General features: G+C 42.9%; 1 protein-coding gene across 1 annotated transcript; it reads right to left on the bottom strand.

The window, feature by feature from the left end:
• Positions 1-5,160: 5,160 nt before the first annotated feature.
• LOC119726690 (creatine kinase, flagellar-like) lies at positions 5,161-14,210 on the bottom strand. Its single transcript, XM_038198484.1, has 3 exons — positions 13,874-14,210; positions 9,608-9,644; positions 5,161-9,442 (listed from the first exon to the last, which is right to left on the bottom strand). The coding sequence occupies exons 1-3, from the start codon at positions 13,929-13,931 to the stop codon at positions 6,112-6,114; spliced, it is 3,426 nt and encodes a 1,141-aa protein (XP_038054412.1). The 5' UTR covers positions 13,932-14,210; the 3' UTR covers positions 5,161-6,111.
• Positions 14,211-17,520: the final 3,310 nt, after the last annotated feature.

Genomic DNA, 17,520 nt, shown 5'->3' with positions numbered 1-17,520 from the left:
TCTGCCAGTACAAGCTGCATGTGCAACCCAGCGAGGCGTCCAGCGAGTGGTTGGTGTACTCCATGCGTCGGTGTCGCATTGGGCTGGGCAAGACTTCCTCCACGACATTCACCCCTTCGTCAGGCTCGGCCATGCTGTCCCCATCCGATGACAACCTGTGAGATCGCTTCGCAACAGGTTCGCAAAACCCTTCGTCGGAGTCATCCGAGTCATCACGTGGCTCACGAACCACGTTAACTCTCGGCGGAGAAGGCAGCACCCGCTGTCCGTGTCTTGAAGGGAGGCGATGGGATCCAACATAACGTCTGGGCTCGTAAACACCAGAATGCATGTGAACCGGTTTATGGCTCACAGCTTTTGAATGACTGCCAAAAGAAATATTGACAGACGTTGAGGCATTGGTATGGTCTGCTGAACACTGTGCTGCTACTGGTGGTGGCTTGGGTGTCGACTCCTGTACTGGACTTACGTCCATAGGCATCTTCTGAGACAGGGAAGCATCTGACACACAAGCAGGATGTCCGCCTTCAGTCAGTTTCAAGGAGGACGTCAATGCTACAAGACTCGAAACCGTCCGGCCGCGCACATCAGTTTCTCCGAGTTTCACGCTAGGTTTTGCACAACAACCCAGTCCTGTTGAAGAAGTCCCGCAACTGCTACTCATTGTCACTTCTGCACTACTCGCTGTAGGGGAGATTTCCTCCAATGTGGCTGTTGGAAAAGCGCCCTCAGGCTCAGAATGCATTGTCATAATTCTACTCACAGATAAGTTCCCCCTGTTCAACCAAGGAGGAGCAGGAGTAAACGTCTCACTCTCAGCGCTAGACTGGTGACAGTCACAAACAGTGTTTGGATGACTCCTGGTCAGGCTCACAGCCCCACGACTTGACGACTCGTGCACCGGCGGATGTGCCCCTGCCTCCCCCGGCTTGTCCACGCTCTTTCTCCGCTGTCTGGCCGCCAGCGCAGCTCTGTTGACGCATTCCTTGCACTCGCAGCGGTGATCAGCGCCTGACAACCGCCTCCTTTTGCTGAAGATCCCGAAGCGGTTTCGGCAGTACTCATGGCTCTTCTTTCTCTTCGGCATGTCAAGATGATAATAAAGCAAACCTCTGATATCTAATCAATGAATTGTTGGTGAATTTTAGCTTGGCATTGCGGGAGAAAAATCACCGTTTACGTTATCGTCCATGTCATCAGATTTCCGTGGCCGGTACGTGAAGGAAGGTCAATGTTTATGATAAAGCACGCCCTCTCTTGTCGGGGTAATCAAAGTTTGCTCCTTTCTGGTTCTGGTTGAGTCGGTAAAATTCACTCAAGACCATAGAGCTAAGACTCACACCAACCTTTGACCTTACGAGCATTATGACTCGCATTGAATGGATGTGGAGATGACCTTGTCATGTTATTTGCTCATTTCATCCCGAAAATAGGTGTTTTTCCCCTCTCTTAATTTCGTTATGAAACAAAATACTTTATTATTATAATGTATCTTTTGTCAATTTTTAAAGACTCAAAACGATTCTTTTAATTTATCTTTGCAAATTATTTTGTTCATGCATTCCGAAGAAAAGTTGTACATGTACATGTACATGTAGTTCAATTCACAACACGGATCTAAGTTGTCACTGCTATGACATACCGCAATCATACATACACACGCACGGATGTATGTTTTACATACGCTATGTGGACATTCCTTTGTTTTCGTGTAGTTAAGAAAACTCGGTACAAAAAATAACTTTACTTTAACTGTGAAACTCTTTCAACCAGATTTTTTCCTATGATTCCCTTTTGTGTTTCTCTTCATTTTGCCACTGATAAACCTAACCTCAAAATGCCTCTACATCTGTTTTCCAGAGAGAGCGAAACGTTATGTGGACACGGCTTATAGTCCACACAACGTCAACACAACCTGCATTATGTGGACATCTTTTGTTTACAAGTTATAGTGAATGTAAGACAAACTCACGCACACACACCCGCACAGGTTAAAAATATTTTTAAAATGCTCTGAGTTGCGGTTTCTATGCACAAACTTGCTGACTGTGTGAAGTCGTCCCGTTACTGTCAATGTTGATACCATACCATCAGAATCCAATTTGTTGCATTGTCCATTCTCCTGGCCCAGATGCAATAAACGAGAATCCGTCAGGTTGATCGTCCGCAACAACTCTGCTCATGCAACAGCTCCCCACCAAGACCGCTGAACAAGCTGACGTCATCAACAGCCAATAAGGAAAGAGCCTCAACTTGGGAAGTGGGTCTAAACTTTTCTGATTGGGTCAAATTTGACAATAATAATGAGCGGAGCTAATGTTGGAATCAGGCCAGTGGCAGTCAATATCAAAGGCTCTCCGCCATCCAGCTGCTTTTTGATTTACACGAAAATCGTCTTGAACAATAAACCCAACCGCAGTAAATAGACATGAATAGATATGAAACGGCGCGGCACCGCTTAGGCCAAAAAAAAAAAGTCTCCGGTTTCTGGTATGCGCGCGCGTCGCCGTAGCCATGCGCGTCAGCAAAATAAAAAAGTTTTTTTTCAATACAAGATGATGTCTCACAACCCCCAAACTCACTGGTTTGACTGTAATTCTGCTGCTGCACAATTTTAACGTGTTTTTAGATGGGGTTATGATCGAGAATAAGCTTTATGTGGCCTCTCTGGACTCCCATATATTTGCACTAAGTTTAGTCGGGCACCATTTGCAGTCATCAGCCAAGGGCGGATCCAGGGGGGGGGGGGCCAAAGGGGGCCATGGCCCCCCCCAAAACGAAACCAATTTTTTTTATTTTTTATGTGACATCGCAATAAAGGCAGGCAATGAGTACACCACCATCTTTTCCTCAAAAAAAATTGGTTAAAGTGGTCAGAAATTGCCTCAGATCGCACCACAGAGCATCTAGAATCCAAAAATTTTTCGGGGCCCTAGCGGGCCCCGAACCCCACCCCGTAATTTTTTAGACCCACTTTTTTGGGGACCAAAATTTTTTTTGGCCCCCCCAAAATTGTGTTCTGGATCCGCCCTTGTCATCAGCCGACATTTGAAGCCAAAAAAAAAAAACAGGTCAAAAAAAAAAAAGCCGCGTTGCCGCACCACTTTTGGGGCAAGCTCGATACCATAAACCGGAGACTTTTTTTTTTGGCCTTATGAACGGAAGTTGCTTCCGGTAATAACGCAAACTCCCCTCTTCAGTATTAATTAAGTTACGTTCTCAGGAACTGATATAAAAAGATCTTTAGAAAACAACCTATAGGTACAGAATTGCAATTACGATATTTTGCCACTGAGATGCCGGTGTCATATGAAAATCTGACTCCTATGAAAATCCGACTCCTTTTTCCCTATGATTGGTTAATCCCTCGCACGTGACAGGTCACTCTGCCATTATGATCGTACAAATAGCATAATTGTGCTTACGCATGCACAGTACTACCAATGAGTCCATATTTCATGGAGTCGGATATTCACGCTACACCTGCGTTGATACCGTTCGGCGAGCGAGTCAGAACGCTTTTTGCAATATGAAAAGTAGAGTATCATAAATCAAATCCGTTTTTAAAAATATTGATGAGCGAATCAGACGATCACGAGACTGCTGAACTATTTATGAATGCCAATGTTAAATTACTGCATCTTTCGAATAGACCATGACCCCGTCTGATATCACGATCACTTTTTCATTTGCAACGAAATTGCAAACAGTAACTTAAATATCTGGAGAACCGGGATTGCTTATTTATCATTACTTTATCGTTAATGCTGTGGCACATTATATGCACTACATTTGTCTTTTTAATGAAAAGTCAGCTTCGCCATTGCGGCAAAGATTGTATAAGAGCGCTGCGCAAAGTAGGTAGCAGGCAAGCGTTCACAGCTGTGGTGGGTGGCATGCAAAATCTGAGAAAAACGATGTGCCAACACCCAGTGCTGGGTCGACACGATTATGACAACCGTACACGAACCGCGGCTCAGGTAGTGATCATTATGCCTTTTGATTGAAGGATTTGCGGGTCTTTTCAGTGAAAACTAGAAAGCACTCAGAGAGCACAAAACTCCGCCAAAAAGGCTACACAATAAATTGCCCGCCATATTGTGTCAATGTGGGACCCTTCGGTGGGGCATGAGAAACACCCGGTTGGGAAAGGGAGCGATGACCGGGAGTGTTGGAGGGCGCCATCTACTTGATTGTACACCCAAAATAAATTCTCGCATAAAATGGTGCAGAAGTTAAAACAAAAATGCTGGATCCAGACCCAGATCCGGATCACTTCCAAAATCTATTGGATTTCTACTTGTATCAAGGACCACGCCTACAAAACTTTTCATGTAGATCCGTCGTTAACTTTTTTAGTTATCTTGTTAAGGCCAAAAAAAAATGTCTCCGGTTTCTGGTATGGAGCTTGCCAAAAAGGGGTGCGGCGACGCGGCTTTTTTTTTTTACCTGATTTTTTGGCTTCAAATGTCGGCTGATGACTGCAAATGGTGCCCGACTAAACTTAGTGCAAATATATGGGAGTCCAGAGAGGCCACATAAAGCTTATTCTCGACCATAACCCAATCTAAAAACACGTTAAAATTGTGCAGCAGCAGGATTCCAGTTAAACCAGTGAGTTTGGCGGTTTTGAGATTTCATCTTTCATTGAAAAAAAAAAAACTTTTTCATTTTGCCGACGCGCATGGCTACGGCGACGCGCGCGCATACCAGAAACCGGAGACTTTTTTTTGGCCTAACAGACAAACCAATCAACCAACAAGATGAAAACATAACCTCCTTTGCGGAGGAAATAAGCCCGATGACTAGGTCACAATGCACAACGCTTGCCTACTGCAATGCTGGCCGATCACGGGGAAACAGGGTAGTCACGTGGTATTTTCGTCATGCGATCGAAACCTAAAGGCTCAACTGCATTTTAAGGGCAAGAAAATGCAGAGAAAGCGGAAATCAAATTAACTGGAGTATTTCGTCATTAGAAACGCAATCTTTCTGCTGTAGTGCTCTTATTTTTCGCTTTTTTAAATAATGGTCACAATTAGGTCCGGCCTAAACACAAGGACATGTGATGAGTAACTTTTAAAACCTTTTTCGTCACATCAATTCACGGAATCCCTAGAGGTACGTACATCCTTCAATGGTTTACAAAAAAACCGCAAATTCTTTGAGCAGTGTTGTAGGATTTCATGTAATAGTCACTGCTTTTTATTTTGGTAAACATCTGTAGATCTATCGAATAATTATGACAAACAAAACACACACAATGCAAGTTCTCTTGGTTGGACAGCATGTTCGGTTAGGTTTGCCACACTTGTATAAAGGCTAGCTATTGATAAAGAGTTTGTTTTTGAAGAAGGCCTATATGCAGAGTATATCAACAGGTAGTAAAATAACACTGAAGGGTAATAGCAGGTTACGTTGTGCCAAAAACTGGATTGCAAAACTTTTCGCAGATAAATACAAATAAACCCCATGAAGCATGATTAAACATTGTACTCAAGAAAACTGTACCTAAAATTAGTTCCCATGTTCAAAATAGCAAATTCTATGTAAAGCTGCCTCTGCTGAGTTGTTTAATTAAAGAATATCCATATGACGATGACAAGTTTCCGTGGTTTGACAAATAAATTTACATTGATTTAGAAGTGTAATTTTTGACCGTAACAATTTTAGATAATGTGCTGCTCCGTTTGTTCACGTTTGTAGCTTATGTATAGTATAAACTGCCAGTATGCCGAATTGACCATTATTTTTACTGTCGAAGTTGCGACCGTCTGTTGTTTGTAATGTTCATTTCTCGATGGTGAAAAAAAACCTGTTTCATGAATATTTTGATTTTGATACGTTTTATTTTCACTATTGATTGAAATCGGCTGAAGTTTTGTGAACATGCTTTTCAAAATAACTCCCATTTTGGCTTGTGTAAAACCTAAAACTGGATCTTATAGATTAAAAATAATGGCTTGCCTGTTTTTGCTTTTGAATCTCTGTGTTGAGTGTTGACTGCCAAAGTGAATAAGTAATTTAGCTGTACATAAATTAAATAAGATGACAAAGTAAATAAAAAGTAAATAAATAAATCGATGAATGGATGCGTTTGAGGTTGATGGTTTAGACCCCCTGTGAAGTTAGGAGGTCATCGATCTTCTGCCCAGCCATTAGTGCCTTCTCCATCTTGACCAGGAGCCCCACGCCATCAATCACCATCTGCACCAGCTGGACTTCAGACACACCGATACGATCGGCGTTGGAGATGTCGAAAGTGCCGTCGGTGGATGCCGTGTCCACGCCGCCGGTGCCTCGCTTTTGCAACCGCAGCTTTTCCAACAGAGCGTCAAACTTGTCGTGTTTGCTGAGGAGGGGCACCTTGACGTGCACGCCGGCCCGCAGACCCGTGCCCAGGTTGGACGGGCAGGTCAACACGTACCCGAGGTGCTCGTTCCACATAAACTCGTGGCCTTTGCTCTTAATGGCGTCCTCCACCTTCTTCAGCCCGCCACAGAAGCGCTCGAAAACCCTCTTGATGTTGCCCCCTTTCTCCATGGAGATGACCCTAGTGTGGTCCTCCTCATTGATCCAGACCAGGAAAGTCTTCTCGTCATTGTGCCAGATGCCGCGGGCTTGAGGCCAGTCACGAGCCATGTTGGAAGCGGTGAGCAGCGGGGACACCGGCTTGTCGAATAAGAAGTGATCCTCGATCAGTTTATCTTGAGTCTCTTCCGTCATACCCGTCAGTGGGTAGTATTGCCCCTTGAGCGGCCCGTCCAACGCAGCCAGGGCGTCGACGCAGACCTTCTCCACGAGAGCTCGTTCGGCGCGGGTGTTACACGGCGGGAGCGTGATACCTCGGATCGAGCGCCCTGTGCGCACACGGCTGGACAGCACAAACTCCGGATCCAAATCGTCACCGCCTTTCAGCTTGGAGGCATCCAGGTCGGTTGGATGCTTTGCGGTCTTTGGGTAGCCGCCGTGGCGGGCGTCTATGACCGGATCGAAAAGGTCTGCGAAGAGATCGTAGCTCTCCTCGTCACCGGCGACCATGCCGACTGTCATGATGAATGGATGACCGGGGTTGTCCACACCAGTCTGAATGCAGTCGTCTAGGGTGACGCCAGCCTTGGTTTTCAGCTTATAAAGCTTGTCGTAGATTGCGGGTGTCAAGCACTTAGCCATATAATTGCTGTGCTTGGAAAGGTCTGGGTAGTTGCTGCTCATAATCTTGGCGGGCGGGCGAGGCTTGCAGGCAGCAGGGAGCAGATCTTCGATGGAATTACCTTTTTCCAGGGCCTTTTCCATATTTATCAACAGCTCGACACCGTCAACGACACACTGCACCTGCTCCACTTCAGAGGTTCCGAGACGATCCAGGTTGGAAATATCAAATGTGCCGTCAGTTGAAGCAGTGTCTACACCACCTGTCCCTCTCTTCTGCAGACGCATAGCATAGAGGATCTTATCAAATCGTGGATCTTGGCTCACCAGGGGAAGTTTGACATGAACACCGCCGCGGAGGCCGGTGCCCAGGTTGGAGGGACAAGTCAAGACGTAGCCCAGGTGTTCATTCCACATAAACTCCTTGTCGGCAGCTTTCATCAGGGCCTCTACCTTCTGCAGCCCTTCACAGAACCGGGTGAAGACTGCCTTCATGTTGCCGCCCTTATCCATGGAGATGACGCGAGTGTGGTCCTCCTCATTCACCCACACCAGGAAATTCTTCTCTGCGTTGTGCCAGATTCCACGAGCCTGTGGCCAGTCGCGGTCCATCTTTGCAGCGGTGAGCAACGGTGAGACAGGTTTGTCAAACAGGAAGTGGTCCGCGATGAGTTTCTCCTGAGTTTCATCGGTCATGCCTTCGAGGGGATAGTAAGTGCCTTTCAGAGGGCCTTCCAAGCCAGCCAGTGCGTCTACCGTGATCTTTTCAATGGCTGCGCGTTCTTCTTTTGTGCAGTGTGGGGGAAGGGCGTAGCCTCGGATGCTGCGGCCAGTACGAACCCTGGACGACAGGACGTATTTTGGATCCAGGTTTTCGCCTCCTCGGAGATCTTTTGGGTTAAGGTTGGTGCGGTGCTTGGCATCTTTATCGTAGCCGCCGTGTCGAGCGCTGATGACCGGATCCATAAACTCGGCAAAGACATCGTAAGACTCTTCGTCCCCGGCAACGACGCCCACAGTCATGATGTGGGGATGGCCTGGGTTTTCGATGCCCGTGTTGATACAGTCCTTCAGCGTATATCCACTAGACGTCTTCTTATCTTTCAGGTTCTTCCACATCTGTGGGGTAAGACAGTGGGACATGTAGTTGTTGTGCTTGCTGAGGTCAGGATAGTCCGCCAGATCAGGGTTAGCCTTGCTGCCTGGAATGAGATCGTCGATGCTGTTACCTGCTTCCATGGCCTTCTCCATCTCGGTCAAAATGTTCACCCCATCAATTACCATTTGCACCTGTTGGACCTCCGAGGTACCCAGTCGATCCAGATTAGAGATGTCAAAAGTGCCGTCGGTGGATGCTGTGTCCACGCCGCCGGTGCCTCGTTTCTGCAGTCGGAGCTTGGACAGAATCTCATCAAACTTGGCGTGCTTGCTTAGCAGTGGAACCTTCAAGTGGACGCCGGCACGCACTCCAGTGCCCAAATTAGACGGGCAGGTAAGGACAAACCCCAGGTGCTCGTTCCACATGTACTCGTAGTTCTTAGACTTCAGCGATGTCTCGACCTTGCCAAGACCCTCGCAGAAGCGAGAAAACACCGCCCTCATGTCACCCCCTTGCTCCATGGAGATGACCCGGATGTGGTCCTCCTCGTTGATCCATACCAGGAAGTTCTTCAGGTCGTTGTGCCAGATGCCGCGGGCGTCGGGCCAGTCGCGGGCCATGCGGGAGGCCGTCAGGAGCGGAGACACCGGCTTGTCGAAGAGGAAGTGGTCATCGATGAGTTGGTCTTGTTCCTTCTCCGTCATGCCCGTCAGCGGGTAGTACTTGCCCTTCAGTGGGCCGTCCAGGCTGGCCAGGGCGTCCACCATGATCTTCTCCACGTCCCGGCGCTCCGCGCGGCTGCAGAGCGGGGGCAGGGCGTAGCCGCGGATGCTCCGGCCGGTGCGCACGCGGCTGGACACCACATACTTGGGATCTAGTTCGCCACCTACCAAGTGATCCGGATTGAGGTCGGTAACGTGCTTGGCCGAGGCAGAGTAGCCACCGTGCCGATCGCTGATGACGGGATCGAAGAGAGGAGCGAAGGCCTCGTAACACTCCTCGTCACCGGCAACCATGCCCACGGTCATGATGAACGGGTGGCCGGGGTTGTCCACGCCGGTCTGCATGCATCGGTCCAGGTCGCAGTTGAACGACGTGCGGATGTCAAACAGCTGCTTGTAAATGTCTGGAGTCAAACACTTGGCCAAGTGGTTGTTATGCTGGCTCAAATCCGGGTAGTTGTCAGAAGCTCTGCAACAAAAATAACGAAAATATATGACTTATCAGAAAATTATTAAAAAAAACCAGCTGAACAAAATTACTCTACAAGTGAACAGTTAAAATGAAGCTGAAAAATCATAAGAAAACTATCAATAAAATTAATTCGATTAACAAAATTATCAAATTAAAACTTACGTCTGTACGAAGACTGGTGTGCCAGAACCACCTGCCCCTGAAATAAAAATCAGAGTGGACGATTTACAAACCAAACACCAAGACACAGAAAACAAAACACTCAGAAACAAAATACTACAAATTAAAAAAAATACTAATACTAGGCCCCTACATTTCTTTAGAATAGTACGTTCATCCTTGCTGAGATGTAAAGTCTCCATTGTAGGAACGGGGTGGAGCTGATCAAGGGAGTCCTGATGGCGTTTTGGTTCGCTTTGTTTTACCTAAAAAAAAGGTATGATCTTTCTCATAGGCAAACTTTATTCATTTGGTTTTTTTTTAAATCAACGTATTTGGTTTTGTTTTATTCACCCTCTTAGAAAGAAAAGATTAACTTTCTAAAACTTCATTTTCACCTCCCCCCCCCCCCGAAACTATACCTTATTACTTAATTGCAGCATGCGAGCGACGCGTCAATAAAATTGATAAAATCAGTTTTGTTTGAAATTATTTGTACAGCTTGTACAGTTGTTGTTTTTCACCAACCATCCTCCATCAGGTAGCATTTGGTCATTTTATATATCTGTTTGTCTGTTGTGTGTGGGTGTGCGTTTGTCTGTCTGTCTGATTTTTATGCCTCATCATTTCGCAGTATTTCTTTTATTAGTTATTATTTAAAGGCATCTCTATACAAGCTTCGGCTTACAGAATATGCCTCCAAACTTTTCCTTATAGTTATATTGTTATTTCTTGTATATATTTCAATTGTGCTGTGCAGAATGATAATAAATGTGAACTGAACTGAGTGAATATTGGGGTATTCCATGGAAACGAAATTCAAATGTTTAAATTTTAAATTATTCAAATTGACTCGGCCCTAGTCCGGGAAATACGGATTTGATTTTTTTTTATTATTATTTTGTTTTTAGGTTGACTTCAACGTCTTGCCAGTAGGTCACACTCATGATGATGTCGATCAACTCTTTACCAGAATTTGCAAACAAAATACGGCATGATGATGTCCGGTGATATCGCGTGATAGCGTCCCGGACGCTGAATACAGGCCCAATTCAAAACAACACTCAGCAACTTTTGACTTGAAATCGAGACCCTTTTCTCGGAATATACAACATTCACTGAGCTGAAACTTTATCAGGTTAGTTGTTCAGCACCCTTCAAACGAACATAATGCACAAATTACAAAATGGTGGACGCTACCTTTATACCATAGAGCTATATTAAATTACTTTTTCTGAAAGCTTTCAAGATATTGCAGCAGATTACTATTTTTGTATTACCCATATAGTATTAAATGTACTTTTCTGGTGCAGAATGCATCCGTGAATAAATAAAACAAAACACATTTTCCCCTCGGAATATTTATGATTTGGATCTGGATTGCGTGTATGTGCTGGTACATGGGTGTGTGCCACTTGTTAAAGTTTGATAACAATTTCCATAACTATCTGAGGCCAGAAACTCAAAACGCTTGAAAAAAGAACTTCAGGTTTTCAGTTTAGGAATCCAGAATTTCATCAGCATTCTAAAAATGTTACCAGGAAAAAAATAATGAGAAACTCGACTGCGTTGAAGAGAATGAAAAATGCGCGCGGGAACTTTTGAGAAGTTGCCAATTGAAAAAGAAAGAACATTTTACAGCTCAAGTTTTCATATTTTTGCGATTTTTAGGTAAATTGAAAAACTGTGAAGATGTTATGACACAAACCCAAAGGAAGGGCGGGCTTCAGACGGAAGTAATGTGCCAACATAACATGTATCGACATACCGCAGTATTAGACCAAAGTACAAGACGAAAAAAGACAAAACAAAATATTCTCAGTAAAATGATGCCGGCCAATTTTGCGTACAATTTATAGTTTCTATCATTTACTATACAGGGTGGACCCCCCCCCCCAAAAAAAAATGCCACCCTAAAACATTTGCCTTAAAAAAAAAAGGGATCGGTGGATTTCTATGTTTTGGGTATCAGATTAAAGCTGAGAGCTTTTCCTTTCAAATACTGAGAAAAAAAATCATGAAAATAGCACTTCGGGTTGCTGAGAAAATTATGTAAGCGTAGTCATTTTCATCCTGTACACAAATACTTCGAACAGTGAAACATTTTACTGTAAGCCTACTGTGCAATTATCCTTCATTATTTTGTGCAATGTCTTTAATATTTTGACATATTTATAATGCTGAAAAGGTTTCAAATAGGACTGAAAAGGATGAGATAATATACCTGTTCAGGTGGAAAATAAAAGGTATTTCCATGAAATTCATTTTTACTCTTGTCATATTATGTGCCGTGGTGCATGTTTGTAAGGATGGGACATGCACAGGTACAGTGAGATATTACTGTGGTATTTTTTTGTGTACAGGGGGGCTACAGGATGAAAAATGACTACTTTTACATAATTGGCTTTTCTCAGCAATCCAAAGTGCTATCTTCATGAATGTTTCAGTATTTAAAAAAAAAAGCTCTCAGCTTTAATCTGATACCCAAAACATAAAAATCCACCGATCTTTTTTTTCAAAGGCAAATGTTTTAGGGTTGTATTTTTTGGGTCGTCCTGTACATTCCCCCTGCTTGTTAGTATAGTGTGGAGATCATATTACAAGGTACATATATATGTTAAATGTGTACGTTATAAGTATAATAGGGGTGATGAGGGCGAGGAATAAATGCCTTTCTCCTGACCCCTATGATATATCACGCTTTGTGTCATTCTTAAAAATAAGTTCACTTGTTTTCTAACCCACGGACAAAATATTCTAAATCACACGTTCTGAGTAACGAGGAGAACATTTATCGTCGACTCGCCGGCCGTGATTTTCTTACAAAACGTCCAAAAATGTCGGCGATCGTGTTGTGTTGGGCCCCTCGATCCTTTACTTTTGATCGACTTAGAGTCAAGGGTGTTTGTTATCGTTCAAAAATTACAGCAGACTTCTCGAAATTCTAATGACCCTTTTTTTGTAATTTTGAACAGTTCTTGGGGTAGAAATTGCGATTTTCGTACGCGGTTTTACGGTTGGTACCGTGCGATTTAGCGCGGTATTGCACGTGCACGAATCCTGCCCTCTATCTTATCTACAGGGCGAGTCAAAAAAAAAGAGCGGAACCCAAACCCCCCAAATTATATTTTATATTTAAACAGATATGTAGCACCAAACATAATAATGAATGGAAAGCCAATTTCATAAGCTACTTTTGGATGAAAAAATTACTGAATTTGCTCAATCCGTTCAAACAATGACCCTTAAACTTCTTTCGTCCAAAAATGCGATTTTCAGAATCGTCGTCACAGTAATGTCTTTAAACATCACCAGCGATAAAACCTCAGTTTAAAAGTTAAAAATATTCAACAAAGTCTATTTGAAGGCCCGTCTTTAAAAAAGGGGGATTTTATAAATTATATTGTTTGCAGTAGGCCTTACCAGGGTTGTTATTAAAGATATTGTGTACTACAGTTGTTGACAGTTCTAGAAACAAGTATTCTGTGCCATTTTCTTTGTTGTTCTAAACAGTCAGAATACACAATAAACTGTTTTTTGTTTTTGTGTGTGTGGAAGAAACGGGTTTAAGGGTCATTGCGTTTAAATGGTGATATTCTTTGAACGGATTGAGCGATTTCAGTAAGTTTTTCATCGAAAAGTAGCTTATGAAATTGGCTTTCCAGTCATTGTTATGTTTGGTGCTTTTTCTGCTAGGCCTAGGCCCCACATATTTTTTTTAAAATATGAAATATAGTTTTGGGGGTTTGGATTCCGCTTTTTTTGACTCGCCCCGTATGACGTGCCTCAATGTCGCCAACTAGCTTGGTGGGCGTATTAAAGTCAAAATAATTAAAAGAAATGTTGTTCTCTTTAACTTTTTATGCTAGGGCCTACTTAGGGAACTTTTTATACTGGGGCCTAGGGCCTACTTTGGGAACGGGCCCATACACTAACGCCAACACGTCAAAGTGCGAGTCGGAATCTGGCAAGAAGTCCCTTTTTAATTAACGAAAAGATAGGCCTATTATTATTATTTATATTCGTAATTGTGTTTCAACCATAGCTCTATGGAGTCAAAATGGTCAACTTGGAAGACTAGGCCTAGGGCCTACACTTTAACTTTTTAAACGCACTTCGTCTGAAAAAAAATAGTAGGGGACCTATTGGAAACCAAACCCACAACAGATCCTAGGTTTTCATTTGAAGTGACTCCGAACTAAAAAGAAATCAAGGACCTAGGAAAAAGACTGTCATTTGCTATAAAATATTTATGTTCCTAGGGCCTACCTGTTGATCCACCGCCGTCACGGTTTTTGGTCACTACGCATCCCATGTTAGCGCTCATTTAGGCTGCAGTTGTATAGACTGGGTATAGAACCTGAAAAATGTGCTTGATGCTGAAACCCCAGGCGAGTTAGATGCCAAACGTCGACTCCAAAAATATATGTTTGGTGTAGGCTTAGGCCTAGTTGTTTCCCCCCGTTGGACCGAAATTACGGTGGCAGTATTCAGCTACTGATGATTATTACGAACGTTTGTTGTGGCTCTGAGAATAAAATCGAATTCTAACTCAGTTGCTATGCTGTGCGCGCACTTTCGAACCGGATTTGTTTTGGTTGTTCGTGTTGTTATAGTACGAGTTCAGCAGGGATAGTGCGCGTGCGCGCGCGTGGTTCAAATTTAACGAGTAAATGCGGTGAAATTCCTGACGTCAACCACTGTACGCCATCAGGTGCGTGTGCGCGCAGTGTGCAAAAATATTCTAAACGCGCGCGTGTTGCTCACGAAAATTGGACGCCCACAATGCCGATGCACGTGACAACGGCAATCAGTAGGAAGTGACGTCATTTGAGAGAGACTGTGACGTCCATCGACTTGACACATTTTGGCCATTTCTAAAACCTTTGCTTCGACTTCGACTTTGGTCTACTTCGCTAAACCAGTTCCCTGATTTGGCAGCCTTTTCGGCAAAAAAAGGACTATACTGCGTGTGAACAATAAGTTTGGAGTAAAATTTGATGTAATAGTAAATAATAACAGTAAAAATTACATTCAAAAATATAAAGTAAAAGTTTTGAAGATTTTTTTTTTTTTTTTTTTTTTATAGATCGGTCCGAACACTCATATGGCCAACATAATAATAGCGCAGTCCAGAGGCTAGTTTTGAATCTGAATGTCCAGTACGCTATACGATTGATCGCTTCATTAAAATCTACGAAAACCCACGAATTTTGCAGTGAACATCTTTGCATTTTTAAACGAGCCCTGTATAAGTTTCAGCACGTCCAAGTGTTGTCATGTCAGTGTAGGGGGGGTCCGCTCATAAGTCCGACGCCTCATAAGTCCGACAAAATCGCATCCCCTAACCAAATAAAGGCCCAAAAGTCCGACGCCTCAAAGGTCCGACGCCTCATAAGTCCGACGCCTCATAAGTCCGAGGCCTCATGAGTCCGACAACGGAAAAACGAGGCGTTTAATTTGTCGGACTTACGAGGCGTCGGACTTATGAGGCGTCGGACCCATGAGGTGGAATAAATAAATGTTATGCCTCATAAGTCCGACGCCTCATAAGTCCGAAATTTCGGACTTACGAGGCGTCGGACCTATGAGGCGTCGGACTTATGATACGGCCCCAGTGTAGAGATGCAGATAGGCATAGACAAAGGGTGTAATGCTCAGTAACACGTAACTACACTCATGCGCTAGAACTGTGACAAAAACGACCTGCTTTTCCCCAGCGACGGCCAATGCATATTCTTACCATGGAGCTATATTACAGAGTACATGTAGTTCGGCCTTAAATTAATGTAGTTTTATAAATGCACCTTTGTGTCCCATATAACCTATTTCAATTTTTATTTTGCCATTTTCATTATTTTGGTGCATTTTTGGTTGTTATGCCAATGTGAATTTCCATATTCATGAGTAAAAGTGTGATGTCATTTCAGGCATAAACCTCAATGTTACAGTTCAGCACCAAAAGTTGCCAGAATTGTGGATATTTTGCTGTCGTAATTTTTTTTTGTTTTTTGGTGATTCTAAGTGCAAATTTTTGAGGGCAAATTTTGGGGTTCACAGTTTGAACAAAAAACCCCAAAATTTAACAGTGTCTTCCGAAAATGACATCATAGCAACAGTGCACTCACTTGTCAAGAAAAGCATGGAATTTAAAAAAAAATGTTTAAAGAAGTGCACTTTTCAATAAACTTAACCAAAAGAGGATGTCAAATAGTTTTCATACATGGAAGACGAGTAGAAAGTTGTACAAAACAATGTTCCTCAGAAAAATTTATTTCATGAACCCTTTAACAAAACAACCTTTCTTTGCTGTCTAGAATTACCTATATAGGATGCACAGTTTGTAGAATAATTACATGATTATGTGAAGAAGCCATTAACGTTGTTGCTAATGCTTTTTGCACGGTTGCTTCGTTCAGATACTTAGGCGAGTTATATCATGGAGAAATTTCTCCATGGTTATATACTGTGGAGCCTACATAACATAACAGGCACGCAGTGTTATCAAATGCACCCACTGTAGTCCAATAGTGGTTTTTATTTTGTATAGTTATTCCTGCAGAGCCCACGTTTCGAAAAAATAAAGTAAAACCCATTTCAATAAACTTACAATAAAGCCCATGACATTGTTAAACATAGCACATATAAAATAGAAACACACAATTGGCAATTTAAAACCAAACTGAAGTTTGCCGAGACCTGTCGACACCCTTGATGTGGTGGAAATTTTTATATGTAAGTTTTTTTTGTATAATACAAAAAATAACATTTGATGAACAGGCCTCCCCCCCCCCAAAAAGTCACAGGGCCTTACGCTGAAACATTTATAGATGGGGTTTTACACAGCACATCAGAAATGATTATATTGGGCAAGTCCAAGAATTCGCACACGCTATCATATGCCCCATACGTAACAAGCGTTTAACCCCCTAAGATATTTATGGATTTCAATGGTTTTTTTTTATTCTACTGTTGGGTATCTGCAAGGAGAATGCCCACAAGAATTTTTGTGTCATTAGTCTTTGCGATGATTATGTAATTAAAAAATACATGGTCGAGACCAAAACTGATCTCACTCAGCCTCAGTGAAGATAATTGCGAGAAGTCCCACTGCCTTCCAACCTACTTAGCAAAAGTAGATAATGAGCAGGACAAGTTCTTTTTGGAACTAAGCAGGGGCCAATTTTTGGGGCACAAATTTGCTTTAGCACATTAAGGTCTTGCTTAATAAAATCAGGTAACCGGCCAAAACTCCATGCGATTGTTATGCTAAGAAAACAACAGCTAAATACCAATCACAAGCAGTGTACATCGCATGGAGTTTTTGCGGGTTTTCTGATTTTACTAAGCAATTTTTTTTTGTGCTTAAGCAAATTGTATGCTTAAGCAGCTCTATGAAATTGGGCCCAGGACTGTTCTTATCAGAACTAAATCTACTAAGCGACAGTAGTTATTACCACATGGTGTTACCGCAAACTGACGCTATAAGAATGCATGGTGTTATGTAGGAGACAAAAAGGGGACATTTTCTTGGACTGGCCCTAGCAGACATGGCGTGTTTTTACTCCGGTCAACCCCCTCTTTGCTCCATGATTAATAGATTCATTGAATAGTATGATTTCTAAGCCCAACTATCCCACTGGTGAAGACTCCTTTCAAAATAAATAAACATGTTTTTAAGAAGCTGTAAAATGCTGGTGAAATTTATAAATACATGTAGTGAAGTTACAATAAATATGACTTTGGAAATATGCTTAATATAACCTAGCACACATTAAAAAAAAAATACAAAAAAACGGGGTTTACGATAGAACTGGATTTTTTTCACAAGAAAATTACGATGTTTTAAATGACCCGTTGTTGAAAACAAATCCTAGAATCGGACCTCATTCACAATAGGTCAATGATATAATTAT

Source organism: Patiria miniata, unplaced genomic scaffold, assembly GCF_015706575.1.
Source record: "Patiria miniata isolate m_02_andy unplaced genomic scaffold, ASM1570657v1 HiC_scaffold_2, whole genome shotgun sequence".
Classification (NCBI taxonomy): Eukaryota; Metazoa; Echinodermata; class Asteroidea; order Valvatida; family Asterinidae; genus Patiria; species Patiria miniata.
This window is presented reverse-complemented; position numbering and strand designations above follow the sequence as displayed.